Raw genomic sequence first — 22,895 nt, 5'->3', positions numbered from 1 at the left:
AAAAACTCAACAAACCAACAGATAAATATTTCTCTTTAATCTAGAGTTATAGATGATCGAATGTAAAGATACAGAATTAATTTCTACATCTAACATTTCCATTCCTCTCCTTTTATCACAGTTCATCATATCCGTGTATCATCGCAACTATCAAACGCACAAAATTGTTTAATATATCCCCGACGCTTATTTTATTATTGAAAATGTGTTATTCGAGACATGAGTACGCATTTACCTTCTTAATTCCTTAAAAAGTAAACATTTCACTGCATTAGTCTCAACAAAATATGCAGGTTTTCTCGTGCATGCCGAGCTTTTGAATATTTATTTAAGAAGTAACAACTATGGACAAGTGTATATTATACGTTGAATTCTACGTCTTGTAAAAAACACATATGTAGAACAGAGGTTTACAAGATAGTCTACGATAGCGACTATTTTGATGGCATAATAATAAAATGCGAATTTAAAACAAAACGAATAAATGGACTGAAATGTGCATTCGAGAAATTATTGTACGAAAGTACGCATCAAGAATCCATTGTATGTCCATGTGAGTTACTTAAGCATGGATCCTTCGGTACACATTAGGTTCTTTTGGATGAAGAGCACTTCGTTGGTAAAAGATTTAAGCGAATTTACCAATTTCACGCCTGCATACGTTTTTTAGACACGATGAATCTTATTACCGTTTTGTAACAACGCGACGAGAGGTGTGCATTGCCGATGGTTGTTATAGGCAATAGAATCTGTTTGCTGTTTATGATAGTTGACGTTCTCGTTCGTTTCGTGAAAAATGTTTTCCTGCAGTACACTGTACGTTTATATTTCCGCTAAACGCTGAATAAATTATTATTTTCTATGCTATGAGAACGTTTCGCGTTTAATTTTACGACCTGGTGGTTTGGATGACGTTCTTGAAAATTTTCTAACGAATTTCTTATGAACTGTGAAATTTATTACACAGAATCAAAGATGAACAAAATTATGAGATGCGATTCGAGATCGAGATTTATCTCGTCTCGTGCGCATCACTAGTGGTGTCGTCCTAGCTCACACCAGAATCAAACGCAACACGCTGCACGATCAAGGAGCCTTTATTTCTGCGCAGAGCCGAAATATACGTATGCACCTGTTCGCAAACATCGTCCGCAGGTCGTCGTGATCGAATGTAAACAAATTTTCAATAGGCCATTGATCCGCAGTGGCTACGCGCCGCTTTGTCTTGGCAAACAATGTTGCGCGCCTTGAATTCATAGAACACCTACAGTGGAGTTTCTATTGGCACAGGTATTGCGTTATGTACAGTTAGAAACTTCTAACGAAACTTCTGGAAAACTTAGCGTGAAACTTGCAGGTAAATCTTCGCCAGAACAATGCGAATCTTCGAAACCATTAAACAACTCTCGTGGGAGTAGCTGACGTTGTGTTTAAAGGGTGATAGTATTTTGAGAGGAAAGATGAGAATCGTTCAACTTTGTAACTTCAACTAATTTGCCTCTTGATGGTTTAGTAGATTTAGTATGTTTTATTAGATTTAGCGTTTGCAGTTAGAATACTGTTTTTTTTTTTTAAGTATGAACAACTAGGGACTAAAGCATACTTTTTTTCATGCAAAATTGTATAAATGACCTGTGTAACTTAAATTTGATTCATTTATTTATTATTATAAATAACATTTGAACTGTCTGATAGTGCAAATACTTCGACACGTTAATATTGTTAGACGAATGTTCTGTTTAAGATGTGACTTGATTAAAAGAATTATTTATTGATATCTTATGGGAGACAATGTTGAATTTTTATTTATATAATGATTGTTTATTGCGTTTTAGAGTGTAATGGATGAATATCCTAGAAGAATAAATACCTAGACGCTGTGTAGTTTGAAAGAATATGAATTAGCGGGAATATGATCTAGTTAATAGCATAATTGATTCCTTACTTAATTAAGGACTAATAAATACAATAAATGATGCATTTCTTTAATCAGTGTTGGCATATATCGTCTCAATGGAAGATGATTATCACCTTGCCATAGTTTCCACTGAAATGCGCCAACTCCAATGTTCTCAATAGCAAGTGCCACCGTTCGCATTACTTATTGACCGTATTATATAGAATATTTATTGCAATAGCTCACAGTTAATTCTGTCTGTGGCATTGCAGTGGACGCATTCCGTATACAGGGTGGGGTGTATGAATGGGAACACCTAGATGTCTTTGTTATTTATGGTCGTATGAAAGATCTCCTTAGGGCAATGTCAGATACTCTAGTTTAAGGAGCACATATGCAACAGCAAAATATTATTTGAGATTTCAATGCAATTGAGGATTCAGAACGGCAGAAGCAGCGTAACCCTACCAAGAGTGATGACATCCATAACAAATGATTTATTATTCACTTTTCCCATTTAATACACACAAGGCTATTCTTTAGACTACTTTCAAATGGAAATATTACTACCAGAGAATTATAAATAAATTTCAAATCGTGCAAACAGGACTTCTTTCATGGCTTCGCTTCTGTTTTAATGCAATTTATTTATTACTTTTTAACGGAAACCTATATGTAGTTGATTAAGTTAATTCCTAGTCTCAAGATTCTATTATAATAACAAGTCTCCTTCTAATCAAAGTCACGAAGTACCCAAAGCCCAACCCTCGTCTCTATCACCCCTAAGATCCTCCAGTCATTTCTTGCCGCTAGAATAGAGTGGAATACCGTCACGGTTTAAAGAGACAACGTCTCAAGCCAAAGACGTTCCCGAAGAGGCCTGTACACGTCCTAATAAAATTTCACGGTTCCCTTCGCGCGCATACCTGGGCGGAAGAGGGAACATATGGGAGCGTGCTGGCGAATGATATTCGTGACACATCCCACGTGCCAGCATTCCTGCGTCCTACCCATCGGATCCCGCGGGATTTATTTTCGGATCGGTATGACGCCACCGTGGGTTTACACACACCGGTGCCACCAAGCAGCCGCGCCGAGGCTTCAGTGAATCCGTGGCTGGCCCGTATGCGAGTCACACGATCGACGATGCGGCGCCCCGATAACGATAGATCGATCGATCGTGCGATCAGGTCGCGGGACGAGTCGCGAGCCGTGTTTACCTAGCCGAATTCCAGAGGTGCGTTCCGTCGTGGACCGAATCCCGACGATCCCCGCCCTTTGATCCTCCTACGCGTCATCCTCCTTGACGTGAGCTCGGAACGTGTTTGGCTGCTTGTACGGAATATACCAAAATTTGTACCTGGATGCAAATTAGGATTAACGGATTCGAACGGGGAGGGGAGTAGACGATTGGTTCCTCGTTAGTGGTTTACTAACTATTGGTGTTTGAGTTGTGTTCCTATGGTCATGGAAAGTTCACTGTGTTGGGAACGCGAATGGTCTTAGTTTGTCTTATGGGGGGTTGCAATTTGATTTAATTTAAGGAAAGCGAAGGGTTTAGGATTCTGTGTTTTAGTGAAACACAAACGGTGTCGGACTTATCTGTACTTTAAATTTTAAACGAAATTTGAAATTGTATATAATGATAATTAAACCACGACTATGATGAAAAACAAGATCTCGAGATTTTTTTTGGAAAACCTTTTGTAATTCTAGTTGTAATTGTAGCTGCTGTAAGCCGTTATGTTTACATACAATTTTTCGCAGTTCCAAGTAATTTCATCAAAAATAGCTAGATGAGTTTTCGAGTATCATAGTCTGTCGTATCTAGATCCTCATCAGGTCCTGGAAAATATAAACATGCCTCAGTGAATATTAGATTACTGCATCTGAAACAGAAAAAACAAAAATTTTTCCCTGGAGGTCCATACATAGGATTATTCAATATCCAATGAACATACTGCAATAAGGGTAGTATTGGTTAATTATATCGAGGGGAAACAGAATTTCCTCTTACGCAATATTTCGATATTGCCCTTATTATAACATGCTTATATTCCTCAGAATTCGATGAGGACTTGCACGGTAATTCATGATGTTTGAAACGTCGCCAAGTTTTCTCCAACATTCGTAAACATTGTGCAATATCCAGTTGAAAAGATATTACGAATGAATTGTCGTTGTGAATTGTTTCGATGATATTTTCTAAATATCTGGTCTAAAATCGATGATCGACAGATCGAGGCCTAGCGCGGCGAGTTTTTTCGTTTCCTCGAACAGCAGAGCCTTCCGAGATATTTCGAGATATGTATGGAGGTACACTCGGTGGAAAAAATTTAGCCGCGCTAGTTGGAGTGGTGTGCCTATAAAACTATTGCTATTCCGTTTTTACAAAAAAGAAATATATGTGAGTGAAAAAACAAATTCTGAATTCGAAGATAATATAGAAGATAAATAAATGCGTGAATCAAAGTAACCGCAATGAAAAATAATAAAAATATAAGTACCTATTATAGCGGCGTATAATTCTAGCGTAACTAACGTTTGACCAACGCTGAATTAGCATCAGTAGAATTATTTCGCTATCGTCTAAATATATATCAATCATTATTGTTGATTTTATACATAGAAAGTTAAAATTTGTGGAGAAGAACTAAATCAACATCTGCACGACCAATAAAGGTATATACCATACTAAATGTACATATATATATAATAGCGTTTCTTTCTTTATTAAATAAACAAATTAATCAATGAATAGATTCATGAATTAATAAATTTTGCTCACGTCTGACCGTGGAATAATTTTTAGCGCGGGAACAAAGTTTGAGGAAGTAAAGCTCGGGACGTTACAGAAAAATGCTTATTTATAACAGGCGTATACGTAAACACGCGTAAATACTTTGGCTTTCCGCGCAGACAGCCCGCCATTTCTCCCACCGCCGATACGGTTATAAAATAGGCAGTGAACGTTACGGGCGCTCTTGCCAGGAATTTATTTTGGCATGTTGCGAATCACTGTGCTGGGTGCCCTACTGCACCCGTGTTTTCGTGTCTCCTTCGTAACGAACCGATGAAAGAAACAGTGACGAATCTAAAATCTACAGGTCCTCGGGATGAATTGTAATACTTTGCCCTTTTCTTTTCTTGAAGAGGAGGGGATGCTTTAAATTTAAGAAAATAGAATTTTCTTGCAGACTACATTCTTTATAAAAATCCTACTATATTTAGAAAGGTTTCTTTGCTGGCTTCCATAAGTAACAGGGAACCAAATATCGTTTAATAATAATATTTACGAAATATACCCTTTCAAATCGCAAAATCAAAAATTAAAAGGTAATTTCCATGACCCCATAAAAGAGCAAGATAACGAAAAACCAATTCATATATTGTCTTTCCTCCCTTTTGCATTTTTCTATGAAAATATTTTATACATATCAGTTGGTTTAAGAGACATGCTAGTAAAATTAAATAATTCATCCCGAATGTATGTATTTTCTGCAATGAATATATAGCCGAGCATACCTTCGATTCCAAACTCGGTCGATTTACTGGAAAAATAAAAATAACAGCGAACGGTTGTAAACTTTTGAGTGTGCACCGTTTCTCCGATAGGAAAGAAACATCCATCAATATTTATTATTCCGTTACCGCTTCAAGGGAAGAACTCGCACGCGAATTCATGAAAAACAATCGCAAAAAACAGCGAAGTGGTACCGGAGCCATTTCGAGATCCTTCCGAAGTCGAACTGCCTCGATTCTGACAAGCTGCCAAACGTCTGAGGTCACGTTACATAAACGATTCGATATTCATGCGAATTCCGTCGGAGAAATGATTCGCGATCGTGTCTCTGGTACAGTGTGTAACCACGTGCAACGACGAAGAGTCGAAACACATCTCGCGAATTGAAACGCGAAACGCGAGCCAACGACGGTTCGATAATGCGATTTTGAATGCAGCGGGCAATTGACCAACGAGAGCGCGAGGGGAAGAGCAAACAACGTCTCCGACGATGCGAAACGGTTCCTTTCGGTCAACATACTCGCGCGTCGTTTGAACATATTTTTAAATCATCGCGAATGTTCGATCCTCCAAACTAGCTAAATCGTGTATCGCCGAGTGGATATTCGAATTTCGAAATTTCACGTCATTGTCCCCCTGAACTGCAACTGTGTACAGGGTTTTAATTTGTTGGTGCTGCGGTAACAGTTTCGATGAGCTAACGGCAAAGGTAAACAGTTGTCTGTTACCTTTGAACGATCAAAATATTTTCATTCCTTTGGGAAAATAGTTTCGAAACTACGCGCGTATTTGTATATCGAAGTGAAGATAAATATTGACACGTGAAATGTGAATGCGAATTTATCAATATTGACGTTCTTCTTTCGCGCTGGGGAAATACTGAATTTTCCATTGAAGATACTTGTAACGAAATGCTTGAATATAACAGTGAAGAGATTTTGGTATCAGAGAATTTCGAATGTGAACAATCTGAGGGATAAATTCCTTGCTTCGTCGGGCGTGGTTTGCAGAGGGAAATGATTTGAATGAAATAATTATTTGTTGAGCAATCGTACCTGATTGATTTGGAGGACAGTCACAGTCAAAGTTCGCTAAAAGCTCTCCAACCATAATAGCAACGTAGCACGTCTCATAGAAATCGCTAAGGGGATATTCTAGTCTGGAATACCCCCATTTCTTCATGAATTTTTACCTGATATACTTTTAGTAATAGTTTTTTCCTGAAGATATGCTGATAGAAATTTATGTTTGATACCTGAAACTTCAAGAAAATGCAAGAACATATATGCAGATAAACATATAGCTATGTTTAAACGTCTAGATTAGAACGTGAATGTTTAAAGAGAACAGTGAGAAGGTGCCAAGACTTATAATGTTTCATAACTTCGTTCCTGGATCATGCGTAGTTTCAATGCATGGATTGAACGACTTAAATGACAAATTTGCACTGCGTTAGTCATCACTTGAATTTGGACACACAAGAAGATGGACTCCAAATAAAAGTGTTAATTAAACATAAATTCCATTAAGAAAAATTCAAGTAATTATTATTCGACTTCGGAAATAAAAACGAGCAGTTGCAATCGATTTGGAACGCAGGATTATGAATATAGAATCAGCTACTACAAACATAAGCTACAGTATACGAGCTACAACAATATACATGTATATCGATTCCAGATGAAAGTATTAATTGGGAGCAAATAGTAGTTATCCGTTAAGAAAAATTGCAGGATTATTTAAGTTCACCAAGCCGAGATTATAAATATAGAATTAGCCATGAGAATGTAAATTGTGAATCATGATAGTCTTTTCAAAAAAAGATATATAATCACCTTTCAAGAAGATTTAGAAGACGTTACTTAGAGAAACGATCATAACTTGAGACAATTTTTCACTCCAGCACCTCCCAATATCAACAATACCATCCAAGACACTCAAACCACATCTCGTTAAAGGTCCCTGAAAGCTAACAGGATCTCTTAAATTCCAAGTGACGCAAGAACGAAAATTGCGAGAACCGCAACCATGAAGAACACTCACCCGATCATAACAGCGACGACGTCCAGTCCAGTCAATCCGGATTCCTCGTCGTCGAACGAATCCACAGAGCCGTGCATCAGACTGAAGCTAGACAAACCGTTGCATTGGGAGTGGGAGCTGACCACGTCGGCGGACACGCTTCCTGTCATCCAGCTGCTGGGGAAAGATGGCCGTCTGCTGGTGGAGACCACTGGCAGAACAGCTCAGAGGGCCAGAGGCTCGTTTCGCGAGGGTCTCAAGTCCTACGAGCAGTTTCCTTTGGACAAGGCTGTTGCCATGAAGACTCCAACCGCCTCTTCGTCCTTCTCGTCGTCTTCAACGTCGACCATCGTCGCTCCCCTTCAAGGGAACCGAAACATGGACGGGTTTAGCACGAAGTTCGGAACCTGCGAGTTCGGTTACAAGCCGCGGAAATCCAAGAGCGAGGTGACGGTGAAAGAGAAGGACAGGAAATCCAAGAGCAAACGCTCCGTGGAACCAGAGGCTGCCCAGCGGAGCGAGCAACCAAAACCAGGAGCGAAAAGGTACTCCGTGGGCGATTATCTGCGGCAACAGATCATAGACGACTTGAGAACGAAGAGCACCGTGGGCAAGTGTCCGGAGGAGATCGCCGAAGAGAGGTGCAAGAAGGTGAAGGCTTACTTGAGGAGCCAGAGCGAGACTCTACCGAGATTGATTCTTACTGAGGAAGACGTGGACGAGTCCGAGTCGAAGATTAACGAGGACGAGGGTCGAAATCGGAGAATAAAAGACGGCTTGAAGCGCCTGCGGGAGGCGATCAAGGAGGAGGACCCCAAGCTCAGGATCTCCAATGTCCCCGAAAAAACACGCGAAGATGTTTCGCGGATCGATTATACGAAGGAACCACCAGAAGCAGACAGCTCCGTTTTGGAACCGAGGGACATAGTCGGAAACGAGGAGCTGGAGAAGGTGAGGGCATTCTTGAGGAAGAAGTTGCAGCAGAAGATGGACCACGAGCGTTCCCTGAGCTCTACCAACGAACCTGCCCGCGAAATCAAGAAGAGGTACTCCGATTACGGTCACGAGTGCCCGGAAGGTTATCGTACTAGGAAGGTGCGCAGCGAGACGAGTGTCATCAGGTTCGACCCAGAGACTCTTCAGAAGGACCGGCAAAGGGAGAGGGAAAGATCCAGGACCAGGAAGTCCCCTTCCGAGGAATCGTTCAAGGATAAACATCGTCATCGGTCCAGAAGCGACGCCATCCGCGAAACGTCGGAGGCGAATTACCGACGCAAATCCCAAACAAGGGAGTCGGAGAAACGGAAACTTTACCGAAAAACGAAGAGCGACGTTTTATTGGGCCAGGCGGCTCGCAGCGTCGACTCGAGGCAGGATTTCGAGAATCCTCCGAGACGAATTAGGAGCCAGGACAACGTCGACGAGTCCTGGCGGGAGTACAAGGAGAGGAAGAGGCACGAGAGGCTGCACCGCGAGTCCGAGAAGGAGGTGAATGAGGAGGACTTCATGAGCAAGCCGCGGTGGAAGGACCTCCAGGCTGATCTCTGTACCTTCAGGAACTGCAGGATCTGTCAGAACTTGCAGAATTGCGTAAATCCGTTGCTGGAGCGAAACGACAGCGCGAAGGACCGCGGAGTCCCCGAGCAACCGAAGGAGGACTCCGGAGAGTTGTTGAACGACTCGGCGAGCGACAGACCCGGCACCAGCCTGCAGGAGAATTATTTGGTCGTCGATAGGGTTTCCGGGGATCCGAAGAGGAACTCGGGAGAGAGTAAGGCGAGGAATCGCGGTGTCAAAGGGTCTGACGCGAAATCCCCTGATTGCGGCTACAACACGATTCCCAAGAACGCGTTCAAGGACTATCGGGAGCTGTACATGCGGTCAAACGTGAAGAAGAGCAACACGTTCAAGATCATCGATGGCAGCGAGGACCCCGAAGCTGAGGATAAGAGTGATTCGAAGCTGGACGAGGGATCGATCGATAGTTTCGGATGTTTAAATAGCGAGGGTCTGTTGATAAACAAATCGAACGAGGATATCGCCAGGGATTACTTTAGCAGAGTTTACGAGCTCCTGAAGAAGCGACAGGAAGAAGCGAGGAGGGTCCAGGAGAACCAGGGTGTTCCCGGCTGTGACGACTCTTCGTCTTCTAATTACGTGGAGGTGGTGCAGAAGAAGAGGCCTCGGCGCAAGAAGAGGGACCGAAGTGCGCAAGGTAAGCGATTTTTGAGTCTTCTGTTTGTTGGTTGAATTTGGCGAAGGGTTGTTTTAAAACTGAATTTGAATCGTTTCTTTTGATTCGAAGGTGGAAAGGTAGGAAAGTCTCGAGCATAGTTTTTGATTGTTCTGAAGTAAAAATAGAAGGAAAAGGAAAGGAAAATTTCTTAAGTGTCTTAAGTTTCTCCAGTGTCAAAATGCTCCAAATTTAAAATGCAAATGACAAAAGCCTTCTATTCTATAACGCCTTTATTTTAAAATGCTTCAGTCTCAAAATGATTTTATACCAAGATGTTAAAATCCTACAATTTGTCAACGACAGAGTGTTGTATTCCTAAAATGTTTTAACACCAAAATATTTTAATACCAAAGTGCTTCAATGCTACAATAGTTGAAAACTGAAATGCTTCGATCCAAGAATGTTTCAATTCAAAAATACTTCATTTCGAAAGTGCATCGAATTTACAATGCCTGAACGTCAAGAGGTATCAATCGTAAAAATCCTTAAATAACAAGAACATCTAAGCATATTTTCCCCGTATCGCTTTAAACTTCAAACCTACCACCCGTCTCCGAGCGCAAGAATTTTCTTTCCTTTCTTAACGGGACATTTTTTCCAAGCATTCTGGAAACCACTGCTTCCATTCCTGCGTAATTTCGGGTCTTTCAATTCGCGAGGTCAAACAGTGTCCCGAATTGTCATTGAGCAGGTGGCACCGCAGACATTAACCGTGAGTCTTTCGCTAATGCGAAAACTTCCCCCTTAAAAGTTTGCTCGCTTTTTACTGCGCCCCGTCGTATTTACGCGACGCTGGCTCTCTCTGGCATTCTAGAAATATTCAACGTCGCGTTATGACGAAACTTTTGCATTATATCAGAGAACGGTAGGCTGCATTTGTTAATATTGTGCCGCAAACAATGTTGGTTTTCGCCGTCTGCGTGAAACTCGTACTGTTGACAATAGTCCAAAGAAAGAGAGAGGGCGAGAGTTCCGACGGTAGAAAAAACTCTGTTCTGAATAAATGTCGCGTTAATCGGTGCTACTTCATGCGCGTTTTCTTGCGGTAAATATTATGAATCCACTCGAAAACGATTGGAGATAATTCAGTGCGTCTTGTTCAATGTACACTGCGTGTACAGAGAGGTCCATTCGTTTCAACGGTTCTAGGATAATGCGACACACCATTCTATTCTCACCGTGTGCAAGCTTCCAGTTGTCGCTTGATCATTCGTTCTTACTGGAAACTAATAACCGGGGCACTGTTATTGAGATCTTGGTCGTGTCTATCTACACAGTAGATACTTAATTCTCATTAAGCCCGGGATTACGCGCTCTTTGATGCTTTTAGCGATCTCACAGACCGAATATCCTGACAGAATGCCTAACGAAATAAAGGTCAAATTAAAGTGGCTTTTAAACGTCTGGCGACATTTACGCAGACAGTCGATAATGTCTCAAGTAAAGGTTGTTGAATAACTGGTTCAGAATAAATTGGCTATCGATCAATGTTTCATTCCATTATTGGTGAAGTATGAAAAAAAAAACACGAAGAATTTAAAAAGAATTTACGTGACACAATATTTATATGGATTTTATTCGAAGAGTTAAACATCGAAATTTATTTGGGGATACATCCATTGAGTGCATTAAACCTATTTATAAATTCGTTGAACTTACGCTGCGTACCTATTGTGTAAGTTTCAATAACGATTTCGTGGTCCCTTGTCTGCAAATAGTCCCATAAAAGGAAACTGCACTGCATGCAATATTCTGTTTGGTTGAATAACGGTTTGCGAGCACGTAACCCAGTCACGATAAACTTCGCTACGTAGGAACTATTACATCACGATAAACGAACATTATTTTTGGGAGTAACTGAACACCAGTCCCATCTCCCGTGGTGAATTAATGGATATTTTTTTACGAACTTTTTTTTCTCCAATCAAAAGATTTTATATTATCGTGCGAAACTCGCAATGAAAAATGTTGAACTCATGAAACGGTAATATATCAAAGACCTGGATAAACAGACAGGTTAAACAATTGCGAAGTTAAGAAACCTAATTGCAGTGTTGACAGATAAGAATATAATAGTAGAGAAATTTAAATTAAATGTGTGTAACAGTAATTTTTGAGAATAAATATTCAAGTAAAAGATAAATAAATACTAAAAAAAGAAAAAAATAGATTATACATATTGGGTATAATTAATTTATAGAATATTCTTAAATATATCAAATAGAATAAAAGTATCTTGAATTGATGTAACTAAAAATTTCCTAACGATGAAAATATAAAACCAAACTATTTATAGAAGTTCTAATATAGTACAAACTAGTATTCCTGAATCGAGGAATTAACCAACACATTCAATTATAGTTTGAACGAACAGCTTGCTGGCGTTGGGATTAAATAAACCATCGAAAGTTTAATTATCTCTGGTCTCGTCCCGTCGGCCATTTTTGGAAGTTTCGCCAGCAGGAATATTCTCCAAATATTTAATATCCACTGCGATTCAAGGGGAGACGGGCAACGAGCCGAAAATAATTATTGTAAAAGGAGACTCGGAAGAGTTGATTACGGGAAAGCAGGCGGATAATTTTGGGCAGACGTCGCCATGGTCCTGTATAGCGGCCAGTCTCTGTTGGTCCTTATGACGGGCTTTCAGCAAAGGGATTAGTGCCGCTCCTTCGGCCAGGAAGTCTCGCGAAAATCAGAGGAAAGCTTCGTCCGCAACTCGCCGCCGCTCTTACAGATATAATCTCTTTACTGCTACCACATGCCAACCCTCACCCCTTGCCCTTTAACTAGGACCAACGTTTTACTTTTTGGAAAATGTTTCAGAGACCGAAACAGTTGCAGCTTCTTTCGTTTCGAGCCGCACGTGACATTAAATGCGGACTAACTTCGCGACTGCTGGCACTGCTGTTTTCCTGAAACATTTTCTAAACGCCATCTTATGGTTCTAAACAAGTCTTTTTTTTTCATTAATTATAGTTTGCACCTGAACTGTAATTTCTAATACAGTTTTATTTCAATTTTCGCGAAATACGTCGCGAAAATGTGGAATAAATATTTTCATTTTGAGTTCGACTTGGCTAACATGTCTGATCATTGCTCTCTGTTTCTACTTACGCTGGCACGGTATTGTCTGTTTCGACTGGGTCTACCTACTTAGAAGGTAGATCTCTTCGTATTCTGCTGTAATCAGCATTTAAATTGTTAAAAAGAATTGTTTCAACTAACTTCTTTGCCATTTTCAAACCTAAAATCACACCTAAATGACGACAGTTTATTTTCCTCAATTTTATACATACAATGTCCGTAAAATATAAATAATTTAAAATATTTATCTATATAAATAAATACTAATTAAATTCCTGCAAGTTTTTGATTAAAATTTGTATTGCACATCGAAGGAATAACGTATGTATCGCCTTGATTGCATCGTGGGATTTGAATTTTTAGATCACGCATGCCACGAAGGCGAGACTCTAATCATTCTACGCAAATCACTGCTATTCGAGGCGGTTAAATGCAGTCCGATATCAAAGCCTCTTCCGTGTACGATAAGAAGGGCTTAACGAGAGCGTCCTCCGAACCCCTCCCTTTAATCAAAACACGTCGTATCAGAGCGTGCATAGAACACGCAGAACATGTGATGTCAGCCCACTCACGCAAACGTGGATAAACAAAGAGCTTGGCCGTGAGGGATGCGAGCATTGAAATTACAAACGAAGCTTAACGTCAAAGTACGCACGTTGAATTTTGTTTCGCAGTGTCTACGAAATTGTTATCTTATGGGATTTTACATCAAAGTGTACAGATCGTCAAGTAGAAATCAAATTTCTTGGTAACTGATTTCATTTTTAGATACTCAGTTTTGAATCTGTTTCTTTTGGTAACAAAGCATTATGTTAAAGCGTACAGGTAATCAAGCGAAATTAAAATTTTGCGTGAAATAATTACTTTATTAAATAGTTTTGTTTTTAATTTGTAATTTCTTTCTTTGAGCAACAAAACTATTCTTCATCTATCTCAACTTAATTGTAGTTCTATTGGCAGATGTTATTAATTTTCGTTCAATTGAGAGTCTGTGCTGAGTATGTGACATTTATTATTCGAACATATAGTTACTCTTTCTTTATTATTCATCACGAGCATAACAATGTATAGTAGATTAATGTAGCTATATACCTTGATATGTAATGGTTAAAAACAGAAGGATGGTATAAGTATTTCGGTAATATTCGAGGAAGTCGGCCAACTTTCTATGTACATAAGAATTATTTTTAGAAGAAATTATTTATGTAGATTGCTTGCATAGTTAATACCACCGCTGTCCAATAAAACTACCAAAAGGTCACACTTTAACTGTGACCTTTCCTGACACTTGGAGGACGAAAATATCAAACCCCATTAATATAGGAATATATAAGAAAAGTAACATTGCTTCGGGAGTTGGAATATATGTAAACAAAATCGATCGAAGTAGGCACTCCATTATTTAACACTTTCGATGCACTGAGTGTGACATTTGGTGAAGAAGTAAAAATAAATAACCGAGTAAAATATCTCAATAATAAATGAAAATATATCACCGTATGCTTTATGGTTTTCTGTATTTTTAAACTTTCATTCTTTTTTTTCCTTTTAGGATAAGATGTGTTTTCCTATTTATAACAATACTTGCATTCGAAGGAGAATTGGAATCTTTTTTATTATTCAGACACTTTATTTGAGTTTTACTTCTCCGTGGAACAGAAAATATTCCTCGATCCTTCGCATAAATGATGTACACTACAAACAGTGGGACTGCTCCAGCGTTAGTACTTGGCTTCTTTTTAAACATCGTTCCCAAGAATTGTTCTACTCTTTCAAGAACTTACTTTATAGCGAGAAATGCAAGAATATTTTAATCCTAATCGTCCAGTTATCCCCCACATTTTTATATAATTACAACTGCCATTGATACGGATGTTTAAGTTCTAACATTTCTAAAAGTAAATTCAAATCCAATCGTGTCGAACAAATTTGCACAAGGGCCTCCGTAGTTAAAACGCGTCGAGCTCTTTGGCAGGGAAATTGCGATAAAAAAAAATTCCGCTTCCAGCGTCCCGTAACAATTTCCTTCGATTCGACTTATTTGGCGGGCACAGACGCGCGGACGAAGTCGCATGTGCATGGTTGCTCGCGCATCAAAGGAAACGGACACAAACGTTTCGCGATACATGTCTCCGGCAAGCTGGCAGCGTGCCAAATATGCCGTCGCTGATTTTACTTCCTGACACGGTAATAGATTTCGCGTGTCTGAACGAATATCGAAATAAGAAGAAAAAGGAAAAAAAAGAATCCGGCGCAAGGCCGCTCACGTCTCACTGATTCCTGTTACGCAACGTCCCGTTACGCCCCCGATCGGAAGAACTTTTATTTCCGGTTAATCGGAGCCTCGGTCATTTCGAGATCGAACGAAGCGTTCGCCTATGAGTCATCAGTTGAACCAATGGTTAGAGACATCCGTGACGTACACAGGATATCCTGAATTTCGACGCAATCGTTTGGCGTTTTAATCGCCGCGACGTCCTCCTTAAGGCCAAACGAGAATATTGAACTTGTTGCAACTTGGCATTGATTCGCGTGGACTGTCGACGCAGTGAATGAAAATGGATGACAGTGGAACATAAGCAATACCTGCGCGTTTTCTCGTTACATTCAACGTGACCGAATATCTGATTTTCGAGACGAGGATACATCATTCGTGGAACGTCGAAACGTGCTTGTTGTTCGAAGTGCTAATCGCGAAGTTCTACAGAGTGCTACAGAATTTTCAGTAGCACTTGTCGCGAAGTCTGGTGGTGGTATGTTTTTATTCGTTGTATGACGTTCCTTTTTGGTGAGCCTTCTTGCTGGGTTACTTCAGTTATACTTTTTAGAGAGACTTTTCATCGAGCTTCTTCGTCTCTTTAATGAGAGTTTCCATTAGATTTCTTTGTTAATTCTCTTTGTAAAACTTTTTGAAGTGTAACTTCTTATACGACGTCATACCGATTTAACGTTTGCGTTAAATCTCCACGCAGAATGAGGTAGAACAGAGGATGTGAGAGAGTAGAGTGGCAGTCCCAACAGTATGCAGGGTACGAAAGGGTATGGTGCATACATTTATAGAAACATATCTGTTTGGAGCAAGCAGATGTTGACAAAATTTTAAAAAACCAACTGCGTGTAAAAAGAGACACCCGTTGACGTTTCCAGTTTTCTTTTTTTTCACATATCGTTTGCACATGCAACTCTGTAATGAATCGACCCGGTGCAGCCAGCCGATGCATCCCTACGACAAATAACAGGAATCACGTGCTGGCTGTGAGAGGAACTCTATTTGCGCGGTTGATTGCTCGCATTAGTTGAGCGCGTATTCAATGATGCAATCCAAGGATCGGTAGAAAAATATTGTACGAGAGTGGCGCTAATCGAAGATCGTTTCGAATCTTTGTTTCTAAGTGCCCTTTTTTCATTGATTACTCGAGGAAATGTAAAGTCACATACATGGGATTTAAAAGAATTCTACTAATATGTGACATTAAAAGACGTTAAAGTCATTGATATTATTTTTAGTCGGCTGAAGTAGCTTGTTAATATTGCGTGTTTCCATTTGTGTCAACTACCTTCGATATCATTTTACCGTGTATTTATAACAAGTAGCAAATGCAGTTGAACGAGAAGTGCAAATTCACAGTAGTCTTTGCCGCACGATCAGTTAATTACGTCATATCGTTCCATTATATCTATTCCTGTAATTGAATTCGAAATGCATGAGTCAACCGCAGATACCGCATTGTCGAAATTAAAAAGCCAAGTGTAATTTAAGAACCTCCATCGCTCAAGGAAACGCTCACCGTGTTTATTACACAAGGACACACGTGTACAGACTGTTTCATATTTTATGACTGTTTCATATTTTATGAAACAGTCTACATCACTAAATTTATATAAGGATGTGTAAAATACACATAATTTTGTTTCCCTATTACAATTGTTTTATTTTAAGGATCAGAGACAACCTATCCAAGGTATTTTATTACTTTTCTGCGCACTATTAAGTCTTGTCTTATTTGGTCTTGATCTGAATTGTAACGATCCTTGAAATAATGAAAAACAAATTCGTTTAAATGTAAACTGTTTTGTTATCTTTAAATTATAACGATTTTTCTTTCAAACGTATAATATTCACGGAACAGTGTCCGCATAATAATAATTTTAATTTTAATTTCAATAACAGGATTAAATGCCATGTATTTATGTAGATCGTCAGGAGTACGAGAACTATATAAATATTATTTTTATTGTACTCCACCTGTACACTATATTAATTATGAGATGAGGTACATAATTTATGTAGATGAGAGTTGGAATATTTCTCGCCAGTGGACCAAGCTTTGGAAAGCACGGAATGTATCCCACTGTTTAATATTCCGAGTTAATTAACTATTGTAACTTACGTATCCAGGTTGTACAAATTTAAAATGCGTCAGGGTGGTAATAAAATAATCAGTCGCAAGGGAAAACTGGGACGTCCCACTTCCACAATGACGTCAGATCGTGGTCTATAAGTGCTTAAAATGTGGATGTCCAGTAATATCCTAACCTCGTTATTAACTGAACAACGATGTCCTTTCGGTTGCCGTAAATTAAACTTCCATGTTTTAAGATTAGGTAGAACGAAATGCTAGAAGGTAGAATGCAAATTGTTATAATGTGTATTCTTCTATTATTTCCAATTTCGTATTTAGTATTCACATTGTAACATCGTTGAAGACATTTTTGATAATATTATTTTTTTTTTAAACTAGGACATTGAAAACAAACCATTTAATTCACACACATTCATTGGCAACATATCAGCCAACATATTCGCCAACGCAATTACCATAATGCAAAATTATTTTGGTCGATGAGAAACGAGAACTTCAAGGTATTAAAACGATTTTTGATCAAGCTTCATTTTACTCCAATTAGAATTTAATTCAAACTTTTGGATTTGCATCAACCTCCACCATCGGATTCAATTATACTTTTAATTATACATTCGTATTTTGTTCATTAACGCAAAAATGATACCCGAATTCTCACTTTGTTACAAACGGCCGGAAAATTTTCAAGCAACGCTGCATCCACACGGAAATAAAACTCTATTTCTTTTTTAAGTTTTCCACGAATAACGTTTAAGGGAACTCCAGCGGCAAAAGCTTGGACGAATTACTAGAACGTGTCGCAACATTCCCTTTAACTTTCCATATCTCTATCTGTAGTCTTACTTCCGAATGCAAATAAAATGAAGCCACCTCGCTGCGTGTCTTTTGCACGTTTTCCTTTGTTCGAAGGCTTCGGGTTACTTCGGCCTGTTTATTCGTTTCAGTAGCAACTTCCACTACCCTCCTTTTCTGACGTATCCTATAATACCTAGCATGTCGGTGATATTGCCTCAGTTTATGAGACGTGGAAGAGGATCATTTTCAGGATCGAAATTCCTTATTTCTTCTTGTTTGAGTATTGTCTACTTTATAGTAGTTTCGTTATAAATTTAACTGCAACACTGCGATGAATTTTATGAAAGACAACACGACTGCGAGTGGAAAATAATGATAATAGAATATGTATAAGGTCTATTTCGTTCGTCAATAATATTTATTTTCGTATGCATTTTAAATTGAAGTTATATCGTGGCTGCTGTGTACATTATTATATTGGGTCCTTCATGCAATTTAGATTATGTCACCTGTATGCAGACAAAATAAATGTAAATATTCATATAATAAATAAATATTCATTCGTTAGGTAAAACAGGCTTTACATTATGAACAAAATTACATGTTCTGTTTAATTCATTTATCAATGTATATATTATATTTATTTGATAAAGAAACACATATATAGAAAATATATATTATATATACAAGGGAGAAGATTTGTTCGCACTGTAGTACCATTTTGTACAAATCGTGTAGATTGGAAAAATATCGGAGCTCAGTCGTTGTAAGTCTTCCGTCGTCGAAAGGACGCAGTTTGATCCCTCACAGTTCCCCTGTTTCGTCTCGTTTTCAACTTTTATCCCTTCCTGTAACTATGGGATTGCCAACTTCTGCTGTCTCATGTGTATTTGTGCACGTGACGACATTCGTGGACTGTCCTAACTCGCCTCGTAATTTTTGCTCGTATACTAACATATTTGCTATAGCAATGAATTTCATATTGAAATGCACGTATGAAATTGGCTGAGCTTATGGCTGAATAAATTTCAATTAAATTATTTGCAAATGAAGCTTATCCAAGCTTCATCACAATATCAACAATATTCACAATATTCTATTTATGAAACAGTGGAAACAAACATTAGTGATTAATAAAATTCAGTAAATGAACCAAGATCCTATTTCGGTCGTAAACAAATAATGCATAACGAGGCGAATCGATTACAACATCCGCTATTAATTGCTGACACGCTGACCTCTCGCGATATTAGTTATACGGTAGAACATCGATCTATTTGGACTCCATTTAAGCGAGTATTGAATTATTTCAATACAGTCAACTGGTAAAAGTGACCTCGACTTGCGCTGGAGGGTATGCTGTCTTAATAACAATTTCGTTCAAAATTGACGAAGTAATTAATATTTGGAGCAAATGAAAAGTACACGACAGAAATAAAAACACCAGAACAAAATGGTATTTTTAAAGCAATATTTATGTACTTTTGTAAATATTGATTTCAATGAATTCTTTCTGCGTAAATTTAGTAAATTCAATTGTAACATTTACAGACTATAAGAAAACATTTATAGGTTCTAAAATAATTAAATTGTAGCTTTTTTCACACTGTGAAACAATGGTTCTTTATTTTTCAGTATCGACGACGATGGAATGATTGTGGGAAGTATTCATTATGCACATAGTGCTCGTTAATGCTTCGCGTTAATCGAATTGATTCACAACAGTGCCATTCTAGCATCACTACGTAAATTTGAATTTGCTATCTTGCGGCTCACTCGAAATAGCTTACTGACCCAATTCTGGCCCACCACTTGTAGGTGAAAAGCAGCACCAGATCCAGAAATGTTTTTAGGGCGAAGAACTTTTAAATTGTACGAAGTAAATGACTCACGTTGTTTACGTTGACTTTCGTTCTAAATACTAGGAAAACTTAAGGAAAATTTCTACTACAAATTACACTTGGTTTCGCTGCGTTTACATAAATTCTTGGTGCTCTGAATTCATGATTCGTCAGAAATCAGGCAAAGATAATTACGTAAACAACGTTATTGAGACAATAATCCAAGGTGTACATGTGTTTCAGAAAATTATTTGAAATATAAAAATTGATTACCATTTTTTTACCCTACGGATTTAAAAGCTTATTTTTCATTGATTATTTACATTTTCATTCAGTGTTTATTTTCAGAAGTTCTTTAGAAATAGAACTATGTTATTTAAACTAGCGCGAAATTGGAAAAAATAAAACAAAAATTCTAATAGTGCATTTTACACTTTTGCACCTTACACTTTACCCTTCTTATATCTAAAGATCTTATTACAAGTTCGCAGCCAATAGCTCTCAGTACTATTCGCGACGAAGGATTGTTCGTCACGAATAATACCGATTACCAGGTCTTAATTTGTTGATTTAGTGAGATAATTATGACAAATCAGAAGTATCACTTGTTTATTTAAGTAACAATATATCGAGAGATAATTCGCTCGAATGTTACGTAAACATTTACATTTAATTTCAAATGGTGAGGAAAATTTTTACCATACAGAGTCTGTTATTGGTTTTCAATCGTGCATTATCAATTTGCATTTTATTTCACGCTCTCGATGTAAATATTTGAATAGTATGCAAATGATTGAATAATAAATGATGCGTGCATTTTAGTGCGAACAGCCGTGGAGAAATTGAGTGTAAATTCATGTGCTGGTAAGGTACGAGAAAAATATTAATTACACTTAGGTTTTATTTAGAGCAGAATAAAAAATGTTTAAACAAGAATTTTATTTTTTTAACTAAACGTAGATTTTCAGACTGTACATACAATTTTATTATTTTATTGATTAATTATAGTTTAATGGAATTTTACTTACCGTAAAATTTGTAATAAATGAAATACTGTTTCTGTTTAATGCATCAATAACTATTTACACAGTTCAATTTATTTTACGATATGGAATGGAAATAACTCCAGAATGTAATCACACATTGTTCATCATTCTTCAAATTTATCTAAAATCGATAACAATTTAATGTAATCTTTTACAATCTTTTTAAAACGTTAATACTCTTATTTCTAGTATTAATTCTTCAAGACTATTATCATATTAAATATATTATAATATTTATAAAACACTCTTAACTCTAATTTCGTACCGTTATTATTATTAACGCTATTATTCGTACCGTTTAAACAAAACTGCTTTTAAAAAAATTGACTAAGCAGTTCGACAGTGCGCAGAGAGTTTCTATTGTATCCGTACCGCCAAAAATTATACCGGGACAAGATTTTACCTAGTCATACACCACGTCGTTAATATTAATTATTAATGACGCACCACCCTACCTACGCTTGTACGCGTCAGGTGCAGCGGGTTTTTAAAATGAATGGATACGAAGACGAAGTTGAGATTACCCACGCAAAATGTTGATGCACATGCATACGTAGTACGCGGAGGGTCGCCGAATTTGCGTCGATGTGTTTGCAAGTTGTGTAGCGTGTAATCTGGGAAGTGGGTCGAAGAATTTCGCGACTCACGGTATTTACCAAAATGGACGAAAGCGTATATAGATGTCCCGAATCGAATTAGTTTCCGGTTGTCTAATCAGAATAACGCCAGCGACGCACTTGTATTTATCCGTCGAATTAACTCAGTCACTCGTTGTGAAATTAAAGGTTCTCTAAAAGGTGTTTTACATTTTTCAGTAAAATGGCGGTTTGAAATATATCCGATATTTTTATTTTAAATAAATGTACTCGTGATAAACACTATTGAAAAACCTGTTATTTTTATTTAGCTCTTTTGGCCATGTCCTTATGAAATCTATGAGAAATGTGTGCGGCATATTTCAAGATTATCGTAATTGAGATACGTTTTGTGAGCAGGACAGATTTGAAAAATCAGTTTTCAGTGGATGTTTCGAAATCGGTTGAGACTACTGTGAAAATAGTTTTTATAAAAAGTGAAGATGAGGTAATTTTCTGTATGTCTTTTATGCATAGTAGTTTATCTCTGCATATGGGGAATAAGATTGATTTACTACGCGAACAGGTTACGAAGGACTACATTGGAATTGAAATAAAAATAAACGTACAGTTTTATTTAAACGTTTTATCGTTGCTGCTTGCGTACTATCAAAGGTCAAAGGTTAACAACTGGCTGAAGCATTGTCGTTGCTGAACAAAAGTCCAGCGATTCATCGCTTTGAAGAGCATCCTTCTCCTTCTATTTGCAACAACAACGAAGACTAGAAGAAGAACTTTTTCAGTGGAAATGTCGGTAAATCTCGGTTGGTCGGAGCGCAGAGCACACACGCTTAAAACGTTCAAGCGCACGCTAACGTAAACGCGTTTGATCCGGTTTGGACAATACTGGGCGAATTTTCTCTTTGCTTTTGTTTCAACTTTTTATATTCACGCACACGCCACGCGAAACGTGGCCACGATGGAAAGCACAGTTCGGTAGCACCTGGGACCAGCCATTCGCCGTCAGACCTACTGCATTCTCCATCGGAAAAACAGTTTCCAGCGTGAAGGCTAACACCAGCCAGGAATAATACGATCGTTTCGGTCTTCGTTCGGAAGGGTGCAAGCTTCCATGGGGGTTGCGATCTTGATCAAAAACTGCTATTCGACGATCGATTTTCATTGGAAGACCTGCGTCTGTTTCGAGAATAGTGATGCACTCGAATGAATCTCTCTCTCTCTCTCTCTCTCTCTCTCTCTCTCTCTCTCTCTCTCTCTCTCTCTCTCTTTCAATACCGTTCGCCTAGATTTTTAAAATTGCATTCGTTGCAAATCCGTAGCACGCGTCGACGCGTCTATCGTCGACGAAATTTTTCGCGTCTTCGATTCCCCAAAGTTTCAATTACAGAAAGGTCCGCATCCCCGCGGATTTAACTTCATCAGACGCGAGAGGCAAAATCTTGACGCGGCCGCGTCGGGATCCTCTTATTGTTCCCGTTTCGGGCCTTT

The 22,895-nt window shown here is 38.4% G+C and overlaps 1 protein-coding gene across 2 annotated transcripts in view; it reads left to right on the top strand.

Moving 5' to 3' along the window:
- The first annotated feature begins 7,311 nt into the window (after positions 1-7,311).
- Positions 7,312-22,895, top strand: part of LOC128889644 (uncharacterized) — a 142,923-nt gene continuing 127,339 nt past the window's right edge. For both annotated transcript variants that reach the window (XM_054147410.1, XM_054147409.1), the window contains exon 1: positions 7,312-9,657. In XM_054147410.1, coding sequence (XP_054003385.1) covers positions 7,449-9,657 — 2,209 coding nt within the window. In that variant the 5' untranslated portion in view covers positions 7,312-7,448. The remainder of the gene's footprint in view (positions 9,658-22,895) is intronic.

This window comes from Hylaeus anthracinus, unplaced genomic scaffold (assembly GCF_026225885.1).
Source record: "Hylaeus anthracinus isolate JK02 unplaced genomic scaffold, UHH_iyHylAnth1.0_haploid 11997, whole genome shotgun sequence".
Lineage (NCBI taxonomy): Eukaryota > Metazoa > Arthropoda > Insecta > Hymenoptera > Colletidae > Hylaeus > Hylaeus anthracinus.
Note: the sequence above shows the minus strand (reverse complement) of the source record. Positions and strands in the feature narration are given on the sequence as shown.